Consider the following 15,041-nt stretch of genomic DNA (forward strand, 5'->3'; position numbering starts at 1 on the left):
CAAAAGTGTTGTTTTAGAGTTCTATAAGTTCATAGAAAATAAATATATCCCTTTCTGAAAAATTACTAAACATCATATTTTCAGATAGGTTTTAAAAAGTGTCATTTTGAAGAGTTTATTAGAACGTTTTTGAGTAGCATATGTCAACGTGCAGTTAATTTTACTAATTTTGAAATTACGACAATGCCAGATTAACTTTATATTTCTAATTGTTAATCTTAGTAAAATTTAAGTAAGGCCCTTTGTTTTTGCACATGGCTTTTTTCTAGCCGGTTCCTGCCTAAGGAATAACCATATAATATGTGTGTTTTTTTTAAATCAGGTAAATTGGTCTGATCTTTCAGTCACAACAGTAACAAAAACCCACCAAGAACTACAGGAATTTCTACTGAAGGTAAAAGTATAGATTTTGTTGTTAAAATGATTTTTATATAATATATAGAATCCAGAAACTCAACGTCAAAAAAAAAAAAAAACAGGAAAATTAAAACATAAATAAAGGTTGGCTCAGAACTCTAAATGAACATTAGCTGTGGAAGACGTCATCTTATTCTAAACATGTTTTCTTACCTGACATTACCAACATAAGGAAATGATGAAGGGATTTCTACATTTAAAAAAAAAATGCAGGCCGGGTACAATGGCATGCACCTGTGATCCCAGCACTTTGGGAGGCCGAAGCTGGAGGATTGTTTGAGGCCAGGAGTTCCAAGACCAGACTGGGCAACTTAGTGAGACCCTGCCTCTACTTGGAAAAAAAAAAAAAAAAGGAGCCCTGTTCCTAGTTTCCTGCAGAGATGTGCATCATTGGTGGCTGCTTGCAAAGGGACTTCTTAGTAGAGAATGTGTATGCAGAACCAAATGAGGCTTGCTTCCGCTTGGTGGGAGTTCTCAGATTTCACGACTCTTCAGCTATGCACTTCCCTGAAATACTTCTCCATTTCTTCCTTCTTTGAGTTCCAGCTCCTCCCCACCTCACCCCCCATATGATAGAATCTCCAAACTACTGGGAATAAGAAGATAATAGAAGCATTTTATTACAGACTTGCCAGAGGTGAAAGGTATCTTAGATCATTTTGTTCAAACCATCACCTGTTTCTTTTATACTAATATGATTTGATTGAAAAGTGGATAGAAATAAATATCTAAAAGAGAATAAGTGTAAATGGTTGATAAGTTATTCTTTTTCAGTAAGCAAATATTTTAAAATTTGTTGTTACTAGAGAGATAAAGCAGAAAGTCCAGAAACATTCCCAACTCAGTTACTAAGTTTTGGGTACAAGTATAGTATTAAACATATATGATATTTTGAGGCTAGTGCTAGTTTTAGGTTGTCTGTCACCATAAGTATATTCTTTTCAGATCATTCTTAAATCTATGAGAGACCGTTTTATTCATCAACTTGTAGAGCTTTGAATACCACATTAGATGCTGGTTCTTTGAGGAAGACTGTCGAAATGTGAATTCTGCTGAATTTCTTATTAGTCCCTGTGAATGAAGTAGCACCCAGGGATAACTTAAATAGCTCCATTTTCCTCTGGTTTATTATAAACTAGGCTCTGTCAGTTAAGGGTTGAGGACTCCTTCTCCCACTCATTAGTGACCTGCCTTGGGTAAGGTTGGGGGATGAGTTTTACTCATTTCCAGATGCCAGAGGCCACCGCCTGTGACATGTCAGCTCTGGACACCTTGGCAAGGGAGATGGCATGGGTCTGTGAGCTTCTGGCTGCTGTGCTCAGTCATGGTAACAGTCGTGAGGATGCCAGGGAAGAGTTGCTCAGGCTGGGGCAGGCTCCATCTGCCAGGCAGTGCACCCCGCTGGAGAAAATGAGTGCCTGGATGAGGTTCTAATGACAGAGGCGGCTAAGCAGGGCTGCCTCACCCCACCTCCACATACTTTTACAATCTCTTCTAGTTATTTCTGACTTTCCTCTGAACAGAAGAAATTTATCAAAATTTAGACAGGTGATCACAAACAGGCTTCATTTGGGTTAAGGAGCAGCCTGTTTTCATTTCCCTTCTTCTGCCCTTCCCACAACAGAATTGTGGGCGAGTTGCGGGAGTACAGAGCTGAGGCTGAAGAGTCTTGAAAAGGGGGTGTCCGGACCGAGTGACTTGGTGCCAGTGTATGTGTGAGGTCCTGTTTCCCTGTCCCTCATGCTGAGAGAGCATGCAGCTGACCCCCAGCTGGGGCCTAGCACATGGAGTCTGCCTTCTACTGGCTTTCCCTCTGGAAGCTTCAGCTGTTTGTGCTTTGACAGATTTCATTGCTTCAGTCGCCCATTTTTTCTAAAAGCTTAGATGCTTTAAAACAAATACAACTCCAAATAAGTAATTCACTCTTCAGAATCATAGCAATTAATGAACACCCTGCTTAGCCAGTATTTGGATATAATGTTTTTCTCAAATAGTATAAATGCCTCTCAACTACATGAAATAATCTGCAACATTGTGTACTTCTGTAAACATAGTGCCTACTGTATGATACTTTTCCAAGTTTACCTTATCCTTTTTTCTGTTTTACCTTCCTTTTAACATCATCTACACAAGTTCAGGAGCGGCCGGGTTCGGTGGCTCTTGCCTGTAATCCCAATGCTTTGGGAGGCTGAGGCAGGTGGATCATCTGAGGTCAGCAGTTCAAGACCAGCCTGACCAACATGATGAAACCCCATCTCTACTAAAAATACAAAAAATTAGCCAGGTGTGGTGGTGGGCACCTGTAATCCCAGCTACTCTGGAGGCTGAGGCAGGAGAATCACTTGAACCCAGAAGGTGGAGGTTGCAGTGAGCTGAGATTGTGCCATTGCACTCAAGCCTGAGCGACAAGAGCAAAACTCTGCCTTAAAAAAAAAAAAGTTCAGGAGCAAAATCTGTCCCTTTGACAACATGTCCAAATGAACACCCTTTTTATTCTATAGACCCTATTGACCTGTACTTCTAGCTTGCCGTAGTGTGGAAATGTGATTTGGAGGTCAATATTTCAAGTCCTTTTTTCCCATACAAATAGCAGCCTCTGTCCTTTGCATCCTGGCCTCCTTCACCTGTTTTTGTGGGTTTTTTTTTTTTTTTTTTTTAATTTCTTTTCTTTTGAGACAGAGTCTTGCTCCATCACCCAGGCTGGAGTGTAAGTGTAGTGACACCATCTCGAGAGGCTCACTGCAACCTCTGCTTCCCCAGTTCAAGCTGTTCTCATGCCTCAGCCTTCCAATTAGCTGGGATTGCAGGCATGCACCACCACACCCAGATAATTTTTGTATTTTTAGTAGAGATTGAGTTTTGCCATGTTGCCCAGGCTGATCTTGAACTCCTGAGCTCAAGCAGTTCACCCACCTTGGCCAAATGTGCTGGGATTACAGGTGTGAGCCACCATGTCTGGTCCCCTTTTTTGTTTTTCTTCTTAGCAGTTACAGCTGTCGTTTCTCATGATCAGAATGTCTACTCTTATGCAGCCAGGGTTTTTGTTTCTTCCTTCACTGCAGTATCAGGGTTCCTAAAACAGTGCCTGGGGCACGGTGGGAGTTTGAAAGTTTGCTGAATGATTGAATGAACAAGGACTGCTACAAACATTAGATTATCCATTGGTCTCAGCGTATTTAGAGAGCAACATTTGTAATAGCTCAGTGCAAAAACCTTTCATTCCTCTGAACTTGTTCTGAGGCTGAGCTGGAGCTCTGGAGGTGGGAGGCTGGGTTTGCTAGAACTAGGATTGAAAGGTGAGAAAATTCAAAACACGTGACTAGAATATAAAAGACATGATTTAAAACTGTATATGTGTGTGTGTGTGTGTGTGTGTGTGTGTATATATATATATATATTTTTTTTTTTTTAAGCAAATGAGCCTTTAAGACTGCAAGTAGGCCCTGGAAGTTGAACATAAAAATCACTTGAAAATAAATCAGTTTGCACATGCTGATGACCGCATACCTGCAGTCTGCCCAGCAACGTGAACAGTGTCACTGAACTGTGAATATTTATACACTGTTGCCTTCAGTGTTCAGTACAACCATCAGTGATTTGGTGGTTGAAATAGACTTTTCACTGACACTAGTTTTCTTTGGCTGTGTATAGATACTCAGTATAAATTGTGTTTAAAATGGGTAGTAGGATATATGCCTGGTGCTGTTAAGTCTGTATTAAAATGCTAATATCAAAATATAAATATTGAAATGAGTGATTTCTTTGTTTGGAAAATGGAGGCCAGGTGTGGCGGCTCATGCCTGTAATCCCAGCACTTTGGGAGGCCCCGGCTGGTGGATCATCTGAGGTCAGGAGTTCGAGACCAGCCTAACCAACATGGAAACCCCATTCTCTACTAAAAATACAAAAACAATTAGCCAGGCGTGGTGGTGCACCTCTGTAATCCCAGGTACTCAGGAGGCCGAGGCAGGAGAATCACTTGAACTCAGAAGGTGGAGGTTGCAGTGAGCTGAGATCATACCACTGCACTGCAGTCTTGGTGACAGAGCAAAACTCTTATCTCAAAAAAAAGAAAAGAAAATGGATAGATGCAGACGTTGTTTCTCCTGTTGGTGGTCAGAGGGCATGATTTCCACAGTGGGTGTGTAGAATGCCGACAGAGCCTTCCATCTGACCAGAAGGGACTTCATTCTGACCGAGCATCTTGATCTTTGCAGTCTCCTGTGCCCACACTGAGGGGTGCTTTATGCTACCTTTGCTAAATTTCTCATTTCTGAATTGACTAAAAATATTTACTTTTCATAAGAAAATTTGCTTTGGACTTCTCAGAGCTCAATATGTAAATCAACAATCGGTATATATTTTTGTATTCCTGTGGCTTCTCAGATACTGTTAATGGTTCTACTCTGAATTTTAGTGAAAGTGCCAGTAATAGCACAGATTAGTTACGAAAAGTCAAATTTAAAACTTTGAATTTTTCAAAGACTTGGAAAGTTGGCTTATGAATAATCAATTTACTAGGAATTTTTAAAAAGTAAACTGATTACATTTTGTTTAAAATCTAAAATTTTTCTTGGCCAAGTGTTGATTTTTTTGTGGTTTCTAGCACATTGCTCTGATCTGATTGCCTCAATCACATGAGGCACCTCCAGTGCGTGGTTTTTATATAAATGAGTAATATTGAGGGTTTCTCACCCGTCTCTCATATTCAGTTCTTTATTTACTGCATAGCACTGGTGATCTGACATTGCCCGAGAGTAAAACGTAAAACAGGAGGCACAAAAGTGCTAAGGGCAAAGGCGCAGATAACACTCCTTGGAATACTATTCCAGGGTAAAAATAGTACTAGCTATGCTGAACAGAATCTTCACCTTAACTCGAGAACCTTAGCATGGGTGTCATTTCAGTGTGGCATGTGGAGCCAGAGTGTGAGGTCCATGCAGGCGTCCTCCTGTCCCAGGAACATGTTGAATGCTGTGGGTTGCCCTGCATTTGGGGGAGCCCTGAGGTACGATGAGAAGATGGTGCATTTCCCAGTAGGAAAGGTCTGTGCTGCTTCATTATGGGGTCAGGTGTTGTGAAGATTTGGGAAACAAACTGCTTTTGGGAAAATAATGAGCAGAAGGTATTAATCTTCATTTTATTCATCTGACTTGTAACATTTACCAGTAAGTGAGAAGCTTAACATTGGATATTGTGGTTTTTCTTTTCTAGCTTCCAAAGGAACTGTCTTCAGAGACTTTTGACAAGACCATCTTAGGAGCCCTGAATCAGGGTTCCTTGAAAAGGGAAGAACGGCGACATCCTGACCTAGAACCCATCCTAAGGTAATGATTGACCTACCGCCTATCACAGCAGCATACAGACAGGACACAGCGCCACTCCAAATGGGGTCTTCAGGTGGGGGAATCATAGAGATCTTTCTCTGGCGTACTTCTTAAAATGGACATGTTATCCTTGTGCTATTTAGGCTCATTGTAAAAGATACCAAACTAGTTTTATCATTGTACTTGTCATAAAAGTTAGTTGCTTCTGAAATATGCAGATATTGAATAAAGCCTCTTATATTCTTTATAAAATACTTATTGAAAGAGGCCTTTGTCCAGGAGCTCCACTTTGAAGAGATGTTTTATTTAAGTTGTCAAGTGCCTGGGCTGGTGGGTGGGAGAGTGAAAGGCAGCCCTGCTTTCGAGCACCTGCTCTTCCTGGCCGTTGCTCTGTTGGAGCCATGGTGCTGCCAGGGATCAAGGTTTTGCCCACATGAGGTTGTTGGGCTTGTTGGGAAAGACCCGCTTAGATGAGATGAGCTTGGATTAATTCCCGGAGCCTCCCATGTGCTCACAAAGGAAGAAATTGAAGACACAGGCAAGGCGTGTCGTTGGCGGCACAAGGGCCCTGTGGAGGTGGGATGAGTGTGGATGTAGGGAAATGTACTTGTTTCATGATGGGAAGTTGAGGGATCTCTTGCCCAATTAATGGCTTCTCTAAAGTAAGAGGTTTGCTTAAGAATGGGTAGATTGGGGGTGTGGGATCACATGCTTGAGAGTAGAGGGGATGTAAATTGTTGTGTGGAGATCTGGAGGACAACCTGCTGAAGGAAGTCAAGTGAGCCGGGCAAGGTGTGGAGTCCATTTGAGATTGAAGATCAATACGTTATCGTGGTATTGGTCTGTCCTGTTGTGTGAGCTGTTTTTTAAATGTTTCCCAGCAGCTCAGGTCCAAGTGTCAGGAAAGCAAGTGGTTGTATGTGTCCTGGATAGGGCTTTCTTGGATGAGACAGAAAGACAATGAGGCAAGGAAATTTGGGGAAAAAATGTTCAGTTTTTAACAAATGATGGACAGTTACGAGATCTAGGCTGGACTAGGAAGTGAAAGTAGGTGAGTCTGCTAGAGTGGAATGAACTGTGCTTGGAAAACAGGTGCCATGGGAGTAATCGGGTAATTAAGCAGTGAGGGTCTCATTGGGATGAGAGTGAGGCATCTGGGTGAGTGGATCTAGAGGTGACAGTGGAGGTCAGCGGATGGTTTTGGCAGTCGTGGCGCTCACCTCTCTGAGGGCTTCCCTGTAGGAGGGACGTAAATTCAGGAATAATGGCCAAGGAAACATGCTGTTTTACTGGAAACTTGCAGTTATTAATAAATACATTACATAAAAGCAGTGCTGGAGCCTATATGGCTTAGGTTCAGGGCTTAAGTAAGACAGCCTATCATCTGCCTTCTAAACTTGAGGTGGCCCAGTTTGGGAAGCCGACTTCCCAAGGGAGAGCAGAGGTGTGTGTCACTGACTGTTGCGGCCCCGCTCCTGAGCAGGGAATTGGGACCAGTGAGTATTCTTAGGATGTGCGGGCCTGAGAAGGGGACGAGTGTTTGCTCCCCAGTGGAGACAAGCAGAAATCTGGGAGTGGGAGAGTATTTTCATTGTATGGCAAGATCCGGGGTGTGACAGTGGAAGTGAAATACTAGAAGAAGATAGGAATGTGAGGAAATTACTAGGGAAAAGGCGGCCAAAGAGTCTAGTGTCAGGTGGGTCACACGTGCAGACACCCATGTGGTCGTGTAGGCTCCCAACATGACACAAGATTTGGAATGGAGGAGACAGGCCAGGGCCAAAATTGAATAAAAACGTGGAAGAGTGACCTAAAGGTTGGTGCATGACTTGGACTAGGTCCAGTTGACGCAGAGCGGCTGAGTGGCAGGTTGAGTCAAGGGAGTCCAGGTGCATGCATGCCAGGAGGTTGTGGGGAGAGGATCACCTTCCATGTGAGTAGCGGTGAGCACAGTTGGAGCCCAGGGGCTGGGCAGATTGTATCAGAAATAAGGAGATACAGACTGCATGCACAGAGTCTGCATATTTGGGGAATCTCAAAGGGCACAGAGGAAAGATTTAGAGAAAGAGAGGGAGAGGGCCAGGCACAGTAGCTCACATCTGTAATCCCAGCACTTTGGGAGGCTGAGGCAGGAGGATCATTTGAGGCCAGGAGTTTGAGACCAGCCTGGGCATCATAATGAGACTCCGTGTCTACAAAAAATTTTACAAATTAGCCAGGTGTAGTGGCATATGTAGGTCCAACTACTCAGGAGACTGAGACGAGAGGACCACTTGAGCCCAGGAGTTTGAGGCTGCAGTGAACTGTTAGTGCCACTGTACTCCATACTGGATGACAGAGCCAGACCCTGTCTCAGAAAAACCCTTGATGCCTGTGTGTTCTAGGAGATATGCTGAACTATGTGGTTCAGGTCTTAGTAATACCATTGACTGCATTCTTTGTACGACTATCATGTTTCAAAAGTCATTGCTGGCTCCCGGTCTCTTTTTCCTGTCCCTTCTGACCAGTTAAGTCCTAAAGCCACTCAATGGGGCAGAGCAAGGTAGACAGCAGCATCAGGATAGGAGGATGTGCCCTGATGGACTGGAGAAGGGGACCTGTGTGGGGTGAGGAAGCCATTCTCTCATGGGTGGTGGGAGGCCTGGCCCATGTCACAGAGCTCAAAGAGAGTGAGGAGGGCAGATGTGTGGAGTGATGGCCTAGCAGGCCATTGAAGCCTAGGCAGGGCCAGGAGGGCACCCGTCCAGGGGTTGGAAGGGAGCAGCAGCAACAGAGGAGAGAGCTTGCTCTAGGGGATTAGAGCAACTGTGTAAATATATTCAGGACAGTGAGAACCAGGTTTCTTTCTTTTGGAAAAGGGCGTTATCCTATGAAAAACAACAAAACCAGGTTGAACCCTGATCCCTAGAGTGTCTGATTGGAATTGAAGTCATTGGTGTGAACTCATGGTATCTAGTATATGCAGATACAGAAATAGATATGGGTGCATATGTGTGATTCATTGAACGGGTCTGGAAGTAGCAACATCCCAGTAACAGTGGGCATACCTGTGCCCAGACCTTGACTTCTCTATGTGATTCTCCATTAAAAGGAACTAGAGCTCCTCTAAAAGGAACTAGAGTTCCTTGAAGTTTTGAAAAGCTGATTTCAGGGCTGGGGCAGGAAAAGTACAAGATGAGCCTGTGGTGCCAGAAAACACGGGTGTGCTCAAAGAATGATCCAGTTTTGTCAAAAGGACAGAGCCAGGTTGACGGGGCTTCTGGTGTCACATCTGGGGTAAATAGAAACATCAGGACAAATAATAATAGTACATTGCATAAAATAGAAAACCTTGAGTCCATGTTGAAATAATAAGTGAATAGATTGAGTGTTTGAGGAATAGGATATTTACAGTATCGAAGTCCTTTCCCAGAATTTTTTTCACAGAATAATGCTTATTAATTGTAAAGGGAGAAGGAGTAACTTTAGAGTGGAGAAGCCTTGTCGTGCACCATTGTAATCAGCTGAAGTGAACTTATCAATGGTGGGCAGTCAGCATCTCCTCCACGAGACAGGCTGCAGCAGAAGCACACAGCCCCACTGCTCTGTTCTTGCCAGGAATCTGATTGTGGGGAAGCCTCAGACAAACAGCATTCCAGAGTATACCTAGCCTGTCCTCTTAGGTGCTACAGCTCAGTGTGGTGCCGGATGCTGAACTGGATCTTTCATATGAAACAGATCAATTGGCAAAACTTAAATGGGATCTGAGGAATAGAAGGTAAAAATTGGTCAGTGTTAATTTCCTGATTTTGATTGTAGGAGAACATAGGAAATACTGATGTCTTTCCAGGAGTTAGCCATTACATTAGGTATTTATGGTTTAGGAAAGAAGCCTTTGTACTGTATTTGTAAGTTTGAGATTTTCAGAAGGAAAAAATTAACTATTTCTGGAAGGAGCCATTTTCAAAAAATGGCTGTCAGCTAGGACCCCAATTAAAAAGTAAGTGGCTGGGCACAGTGGTTCATGCCTGTAGTCACAGCCCTTTGGGAGGCCAAGACAGGAGGATCGTTTGAGGCCAACAGCCTGGGCAACATAGTGAAACCCCATCTCTACAAAAAAAATGTAAAAATTAGCCGGGTGTGGTGGTGCACACCTGTAGTCCCAGCTACTCCAGAGGCTGAGGTGGGATGATCACCTGAGCCCAGGAGCTTGAGGCCGCAGTGAGCTATGATTGCACCACTGGACTCCAGCCTGGGCAACAGAGTGAGACCCTGTCTCTTAAAAAAAAAAAAAAAAAAGTATGTGTGTGACTTCTTGTTAAAGCTTTTAGGATTCTCCTCAGCTTTGATCATACTTGGCCTCTTGTGCATGTTGTGTCTGTGTGTTTTAAGCGTTTTTACTGTAAAGATGTTATTAAAGCTAATTTTGAAGAATGCAGAGGTGTGTACTGAGAAAATTTCCCGGTTTCCCATTCTCCAGCTCTAACAGCTAAAGTAGTGTAACTTTTCCAAAATTTTGTGTGCACATAAATGCCCTTAGATTTATGTGTGTGTGTGTGTGTGTGTGTATATATATATTTCCTTTACTATCCAAACGGAAGTATTTTATACATATTAATACTTTTCTGCCACTTTTTTCTTTAAATATATTGGGACATGGTAACACATCAATACATATAAAAAGATGGCTGTTTTATTTGCTACGTAATATTCCTTTTTAGCTGAACTATAATTAATCAGCATATTTTACGTCCATTTTAGTTGTTTCTAAATATTTTTAAACTACTACAGTGTACAGGTGTATGATTAATTTTTTGCTTTTTATTTTTATTAATTTTTTTTTTTTTGAGACAGGACCTCGCTCTGTTGCCCAGGCTTATCTCAAACTCCTAGGCTCAAGCAGTCCTCTCCAGGTATATATTGTTAACACATATGGATACATTTATCTGTAAGATCAATTTATAGAAATATTTTAATTGGTCAAAAGTGATGTATTTTTAATATGTAATATTTTCAAACTATTTCTAAAAAGGTAGCAGCACTTTATATCCTCTGAGGCCTCATGCTTGTATCTCCCGCCTGAGCAGACTCAAAACATTCTCAATTGCTCTTCTTCGCCCATCTCAGAGAGAAAGACAGTCTGATTGCAATTTGTGTTTGAGTAGCCTTTGCCGCCTCCCTGTGAACGGCCTTTTCAGTCCTTTCCATGCTTTATTGATGTCACTGATTGGAAGAGTTACTTGTTAGATAAAGGAAAGAGCTCTGCTTGCGATTACTTCATGACCATACAGGTGTTTTAAATTTTTATGTAGTCAGATTTATTGATCTTTTCTCTTGTGGTTTCAGGGTTTTGTGTCATGCCTAGAAAGACCTTTTCAAAGATATGTTTGAAAACATATCTGAGATATGTTTGAAAAAATACTTATAAAATGTTTTCTTCTGATACTTCCTTTTAAAAAAAAAATCTTGGATTCATTTGTAATTTTTTTGATGTAAGGAGTATGGTAGGGATTCGTATCTTTTCCCAAATGGCTCGCCTGTGGCCTCAACACCATTAATAGGATGTCAGGACACTTCCTTCTCAGTTTGTGGGTTTTAAATTAGTAGGTCATCCTTTGTGTCTCAGAAGTGTAGCAATTATAAAGGAGGGGGAAGAAAGGAAACTGAGAAATAGGAAATGTTTGTAAGTGATACAGATCTTGGTTGGTACAGGACACACTGCATTTAGTCTCAAATATGTTATAGGTTAGGAAAATGAAAATATGGCCTGGCTGGGCGCGGTGGCTCAAGCCTGTAATCCCAGCACTTTGGGAGGCCAAGACGGGCGGATCACGAGGTCAGGAGATCGAGACCATCCTGGCTAACACTGTGAAACCCCGTCTCTACTAAAAAATACAAAAAACTAGCCGGGCGAGGTGGCGGGCGCCTGTAGTCCCAGCTACTCTGGAGGCTGAGGCAGGAGAATGGCGTAAACCCGGGAGGCGGAGCTTGCAGTGAGCTGAGATCCGGCCACTGCACTCCAGCCTGGGCGACAGAGCGAGACTCCGTCTCAAAAAAAAAAAAAAAAAAGAAAGAAAATATGGCCTGAAATGTGCATTTGGGGTTGGATGATTTCTGTCGTGTCAAAATGTCACCTTGTTTTTCTTACTGATTTGATTTATCAAGTAGTTTATGGCCACTTTGATTTTTAATATCAGTGTAATTGCCATCTTGTGGTTATTCATTAATGAGCCTTGACTTTAGTTTGTATGCTGATTTCAGTCCCCTGCCTTTATCTCATTTGTGGTTTGAATGCAATACTCAGTGTTCCTGTAGTGGATGTGTACATAGGATTTGGAGTTGTATCTGAGCTGTTCCTTGGAACTCAGGCCTTGAATTGAAGGTGTGCCTGTGCTTTTGACCAGTTGGTTTCTAACATGACTGGGTGTGGGTTCCACCACTGCCTTTGGATTTTAAAGTCAGCCTTAGGTAATATGTTCAGACCTGGAAATCTAGATTTGCTCCTGAATTCAGATCTCAGTTCTTCCATCTCTTAATTTCACCCGTGTCTTCCTATTGAATGTTTACTTTCACATTAGAATACGAAGAAGCAATTTTGCATGATATACGAGGCAACTTTGGCCCATAAAGGTCATCTGTTGGTATCTGATTTTATAATTAATCTGAATAATAGGTCAAAAACCTTGGGGGAGAAATTAAGAATTAAAATTTAAAATGAGCATTTAAAAGTGTTCAAAACTAGTAGAATGGGATTTGTACGTTAAGCACCTACGTAGTAGGTAGGCTGACTGTTTATCTGTGTGTACTATTTGATTCTCGTAACCATAAGAAATTGGAAGTTGAAAGGCTGTTTAGGGTGCTTCAGCTTATAAGTGATTGAACTGGTATTCAAATCCAAAGTAAACTTTCTAGTAGATTCTGCTCTAATTGTATGTCCAAGAACCCTTTTACAGGCACCACTGTCAGAAAGACCTCCAGCTGGAGTCTTTTAATTACATTAATAGAATATGAGGAAAGCTGGGTTTCAAAGATAACTTTGACTCATGGCATGTTACACATTCAACATGAATCATCAGTCAGTCATGCCTTAGGTTACAGAATGTTATGTATAATATATGATAACTACATAATTGACTGTTCCATATTTTCCAGGACTCTTAGCATCCCAAACTTCCCAACTTCCCACTTGGAGAGTGTGGGAATGTCCCTTAATTGTGCAGCCAAAGACCAGGCTCGGTTGCTCACGCCTGTAACCCCAGCACTTTGGGAGACTAAGGTGGGCAGATCGCCAGAAGTCAGGAGTTTGAGACTAACCTGACAGACATGGTGAAACCCCGTCTCTACTGAATACAAAATTAGCCAGGCATGGTGGCACATACCTGTAATCCCAGCTATTCTGGATGATGAGACAGGAGAATTGCTTGAACCCGGAGAAGCGGAGGTTGCAGTGAGCTGAGTTTGTGCCATTGCACTCCATCCTGGGCAAAAAGAGCAAAACTCAGTCTCAAAAAAGAAAAAAAAAAAAAATAGTACAGCCAAATAAGGAGAAGAACCCCTGTGAAGAAGAGTAAAGAAATTACAGTTGTTTTTCTGAACAGAAGGGTGGCTGTTGGATCACTTGGGCAAAGGCTGGAATAATACATTTTTGGGCCAGAATTGAAAACATACCATTAGATTATACAAAATTAAAAATGCACCTATTTTGTCAATTCTTGCAAATGAGTTTTGTTAAATGTTACTGACTTCTTCCCATAGGAAATACATTACAAAATAATACTCTTTTCTACAGGAAAAATATTTTTTCCATACCTGAATTAAACTGCCACTTAAGTCTGCTTTATAATTGAAACTGAGCTCCTTGTGGATTAACATTACCTGAAATTAACAAATCTCTCTTTTTATATGCAGGCAGCTATTTTCAAGTTCATCACAAGCTTTTCTACAGAGTCAGAAAGTACACAGCTTCTTTCAGTCCATATCATCAGACTCCCTACACAGTCTCAGTAAGCATCCTCTGTCCCTCTGTGGAGGTCTTTTTTCTTTGTTGGATTTTATTGCTTTACCATGTCATTTTGTGTAGGTTTGTCACTTTAGTTAAAGTTAATGAATAGTGGCATACAATTATTTGTCATTTTTAATGAGTTTTACACTGCAGTTTTAAAGAAAGTCATGTATAAAAGCTAATATAACAGAGCAGACTGATTCCAAGGTAAGGTCTGATTCCACTCTAGACTTTGGGGTGTGGCCAGTCCTTCATTTCCTGGGTAGGAACTGTCCCGTCACCGGCTGGAGACCTTACAGTGCCACGTGCTGGTGTATGATCTAGTCTGTCTTCCTCCTGTCACCTGTTTCCAATTGACCTTTCCAGCCGATCAGACAGAAAACATTAGCCCTATTCTTCTCACTCTGCCTCTTTGTTTTCATCACGGAAAGGACAACGCATGCCAGACAAAGGATGTTTTCCTTTATGTCCCTTCCTTACCATCCCCTTGTTTATAGTTAGGCCTTTCTTTCATGCGGGGACTATTAAAGGTAAACCCTCACTCTTTTCTCAGATTCTAGTTTCCCACTCGGATGTATCCCTGGGTTATCTATCACAAGGATAAATGTGTTAAATTCCTGGTTGGTCTGAAATTCAGGCCCCACTGTGACCTTCCAGGAGCTTCCTTCTGCTCCCTGTGCTCTGTCTGCCAGCACGCCCAGCCATTGCCTGTCCTGTGTCTTTGCTCATTTGTACCTTTACTTAAACATCCATCCTTTTGTCATAGCCTGTTAAAATCACACCTGTTTTAAGGCCCAGCTGAAACATCACCTCTTCCATGAAGCTTTGCTAGTTTTTCTTAACGTTCCGTATGTTGAGTTTTGCTCTCTTGTTTCAGCTTTCACCAGTGTCTGCCTTGTGTTTAATTTTCTACACATCTACCTCAGCCTGCCTTTTACAAATATTTTGTCAGTAACATTGGCGTGTCATTTAGCAGAATTTCTTCAGGCATAGCTACTATAGCGAGGAACATTTTTCTTTTTTAAAACTGTCCCTCTGCTTTCAACAGTCAGGTTTTCCTGTATTTAAAGGGGAAAGAAAAACACGTATTTCCTCAATTTGAAGTGGGAGAAAAAGAGGTTAAAGAATAGTATGATTGAGTGTTATATAGGCTAACCTTTAAAGTTTCTGTAAGTGTGTTAAATGCTAACGTAATTATCAATCAGAATGAAAAATGTGACTCTTTATGACTAGTTGACCAAGACACAATGCACAACTTCAGGGTTAAATTTATGTCTGATTGATAGCAATAGCATTTATTAAAGAGAATCCTGATC

At 41.8% G+C, this 15,041-nt stretch overlaps 1 protein-coding gene across 1 annotated transcript in view; it reads left to right on the top strand.

The window, feature by feature from the left end:
- The window catches only part of ZCCHC2 (zinc finger CCHC-type containing 2), a 58,711-nt gene that overhangs the window by 22,261 nt on the left and 21,409 nt on the right, over positions 1 to 15,041 (top strand). Inside the window, exons 4-6 of the mRNA XM_010388806.2 lie at positions 323 to 394; positions 5,632 to 5,744; positions 13,632 to 13,726. Coding sequence (XP_010387108.2) covers positions 323 to 394; positions 5,632 to 5,744; positions 13,632 to 13,726 — 280 coding nt within the window. The remainder of the gene's footprint in view (positions 1 to 322; positions 395 to 5,631; positions 5,745 to 13,631; positions 13,727 to 15,041) is intronic.

The sequence above is a fragment of the Rhinopithecus roxellana genome, chromosome 21 (assembly GCF_007565055.1).
Source record: "Rhinopithecus roxellana isolate Shanxi Qingling chromosome 21, ASM756505v1, whole genome shotgun sequence".
Taxonomy (NCBI): domain Eukaryota; kingdom Metazoa; phylum Chordata; class Mammalia; order Primates; family Cercopithecidae; genus Rhinopithecus; species Rhinopithecus roxellana.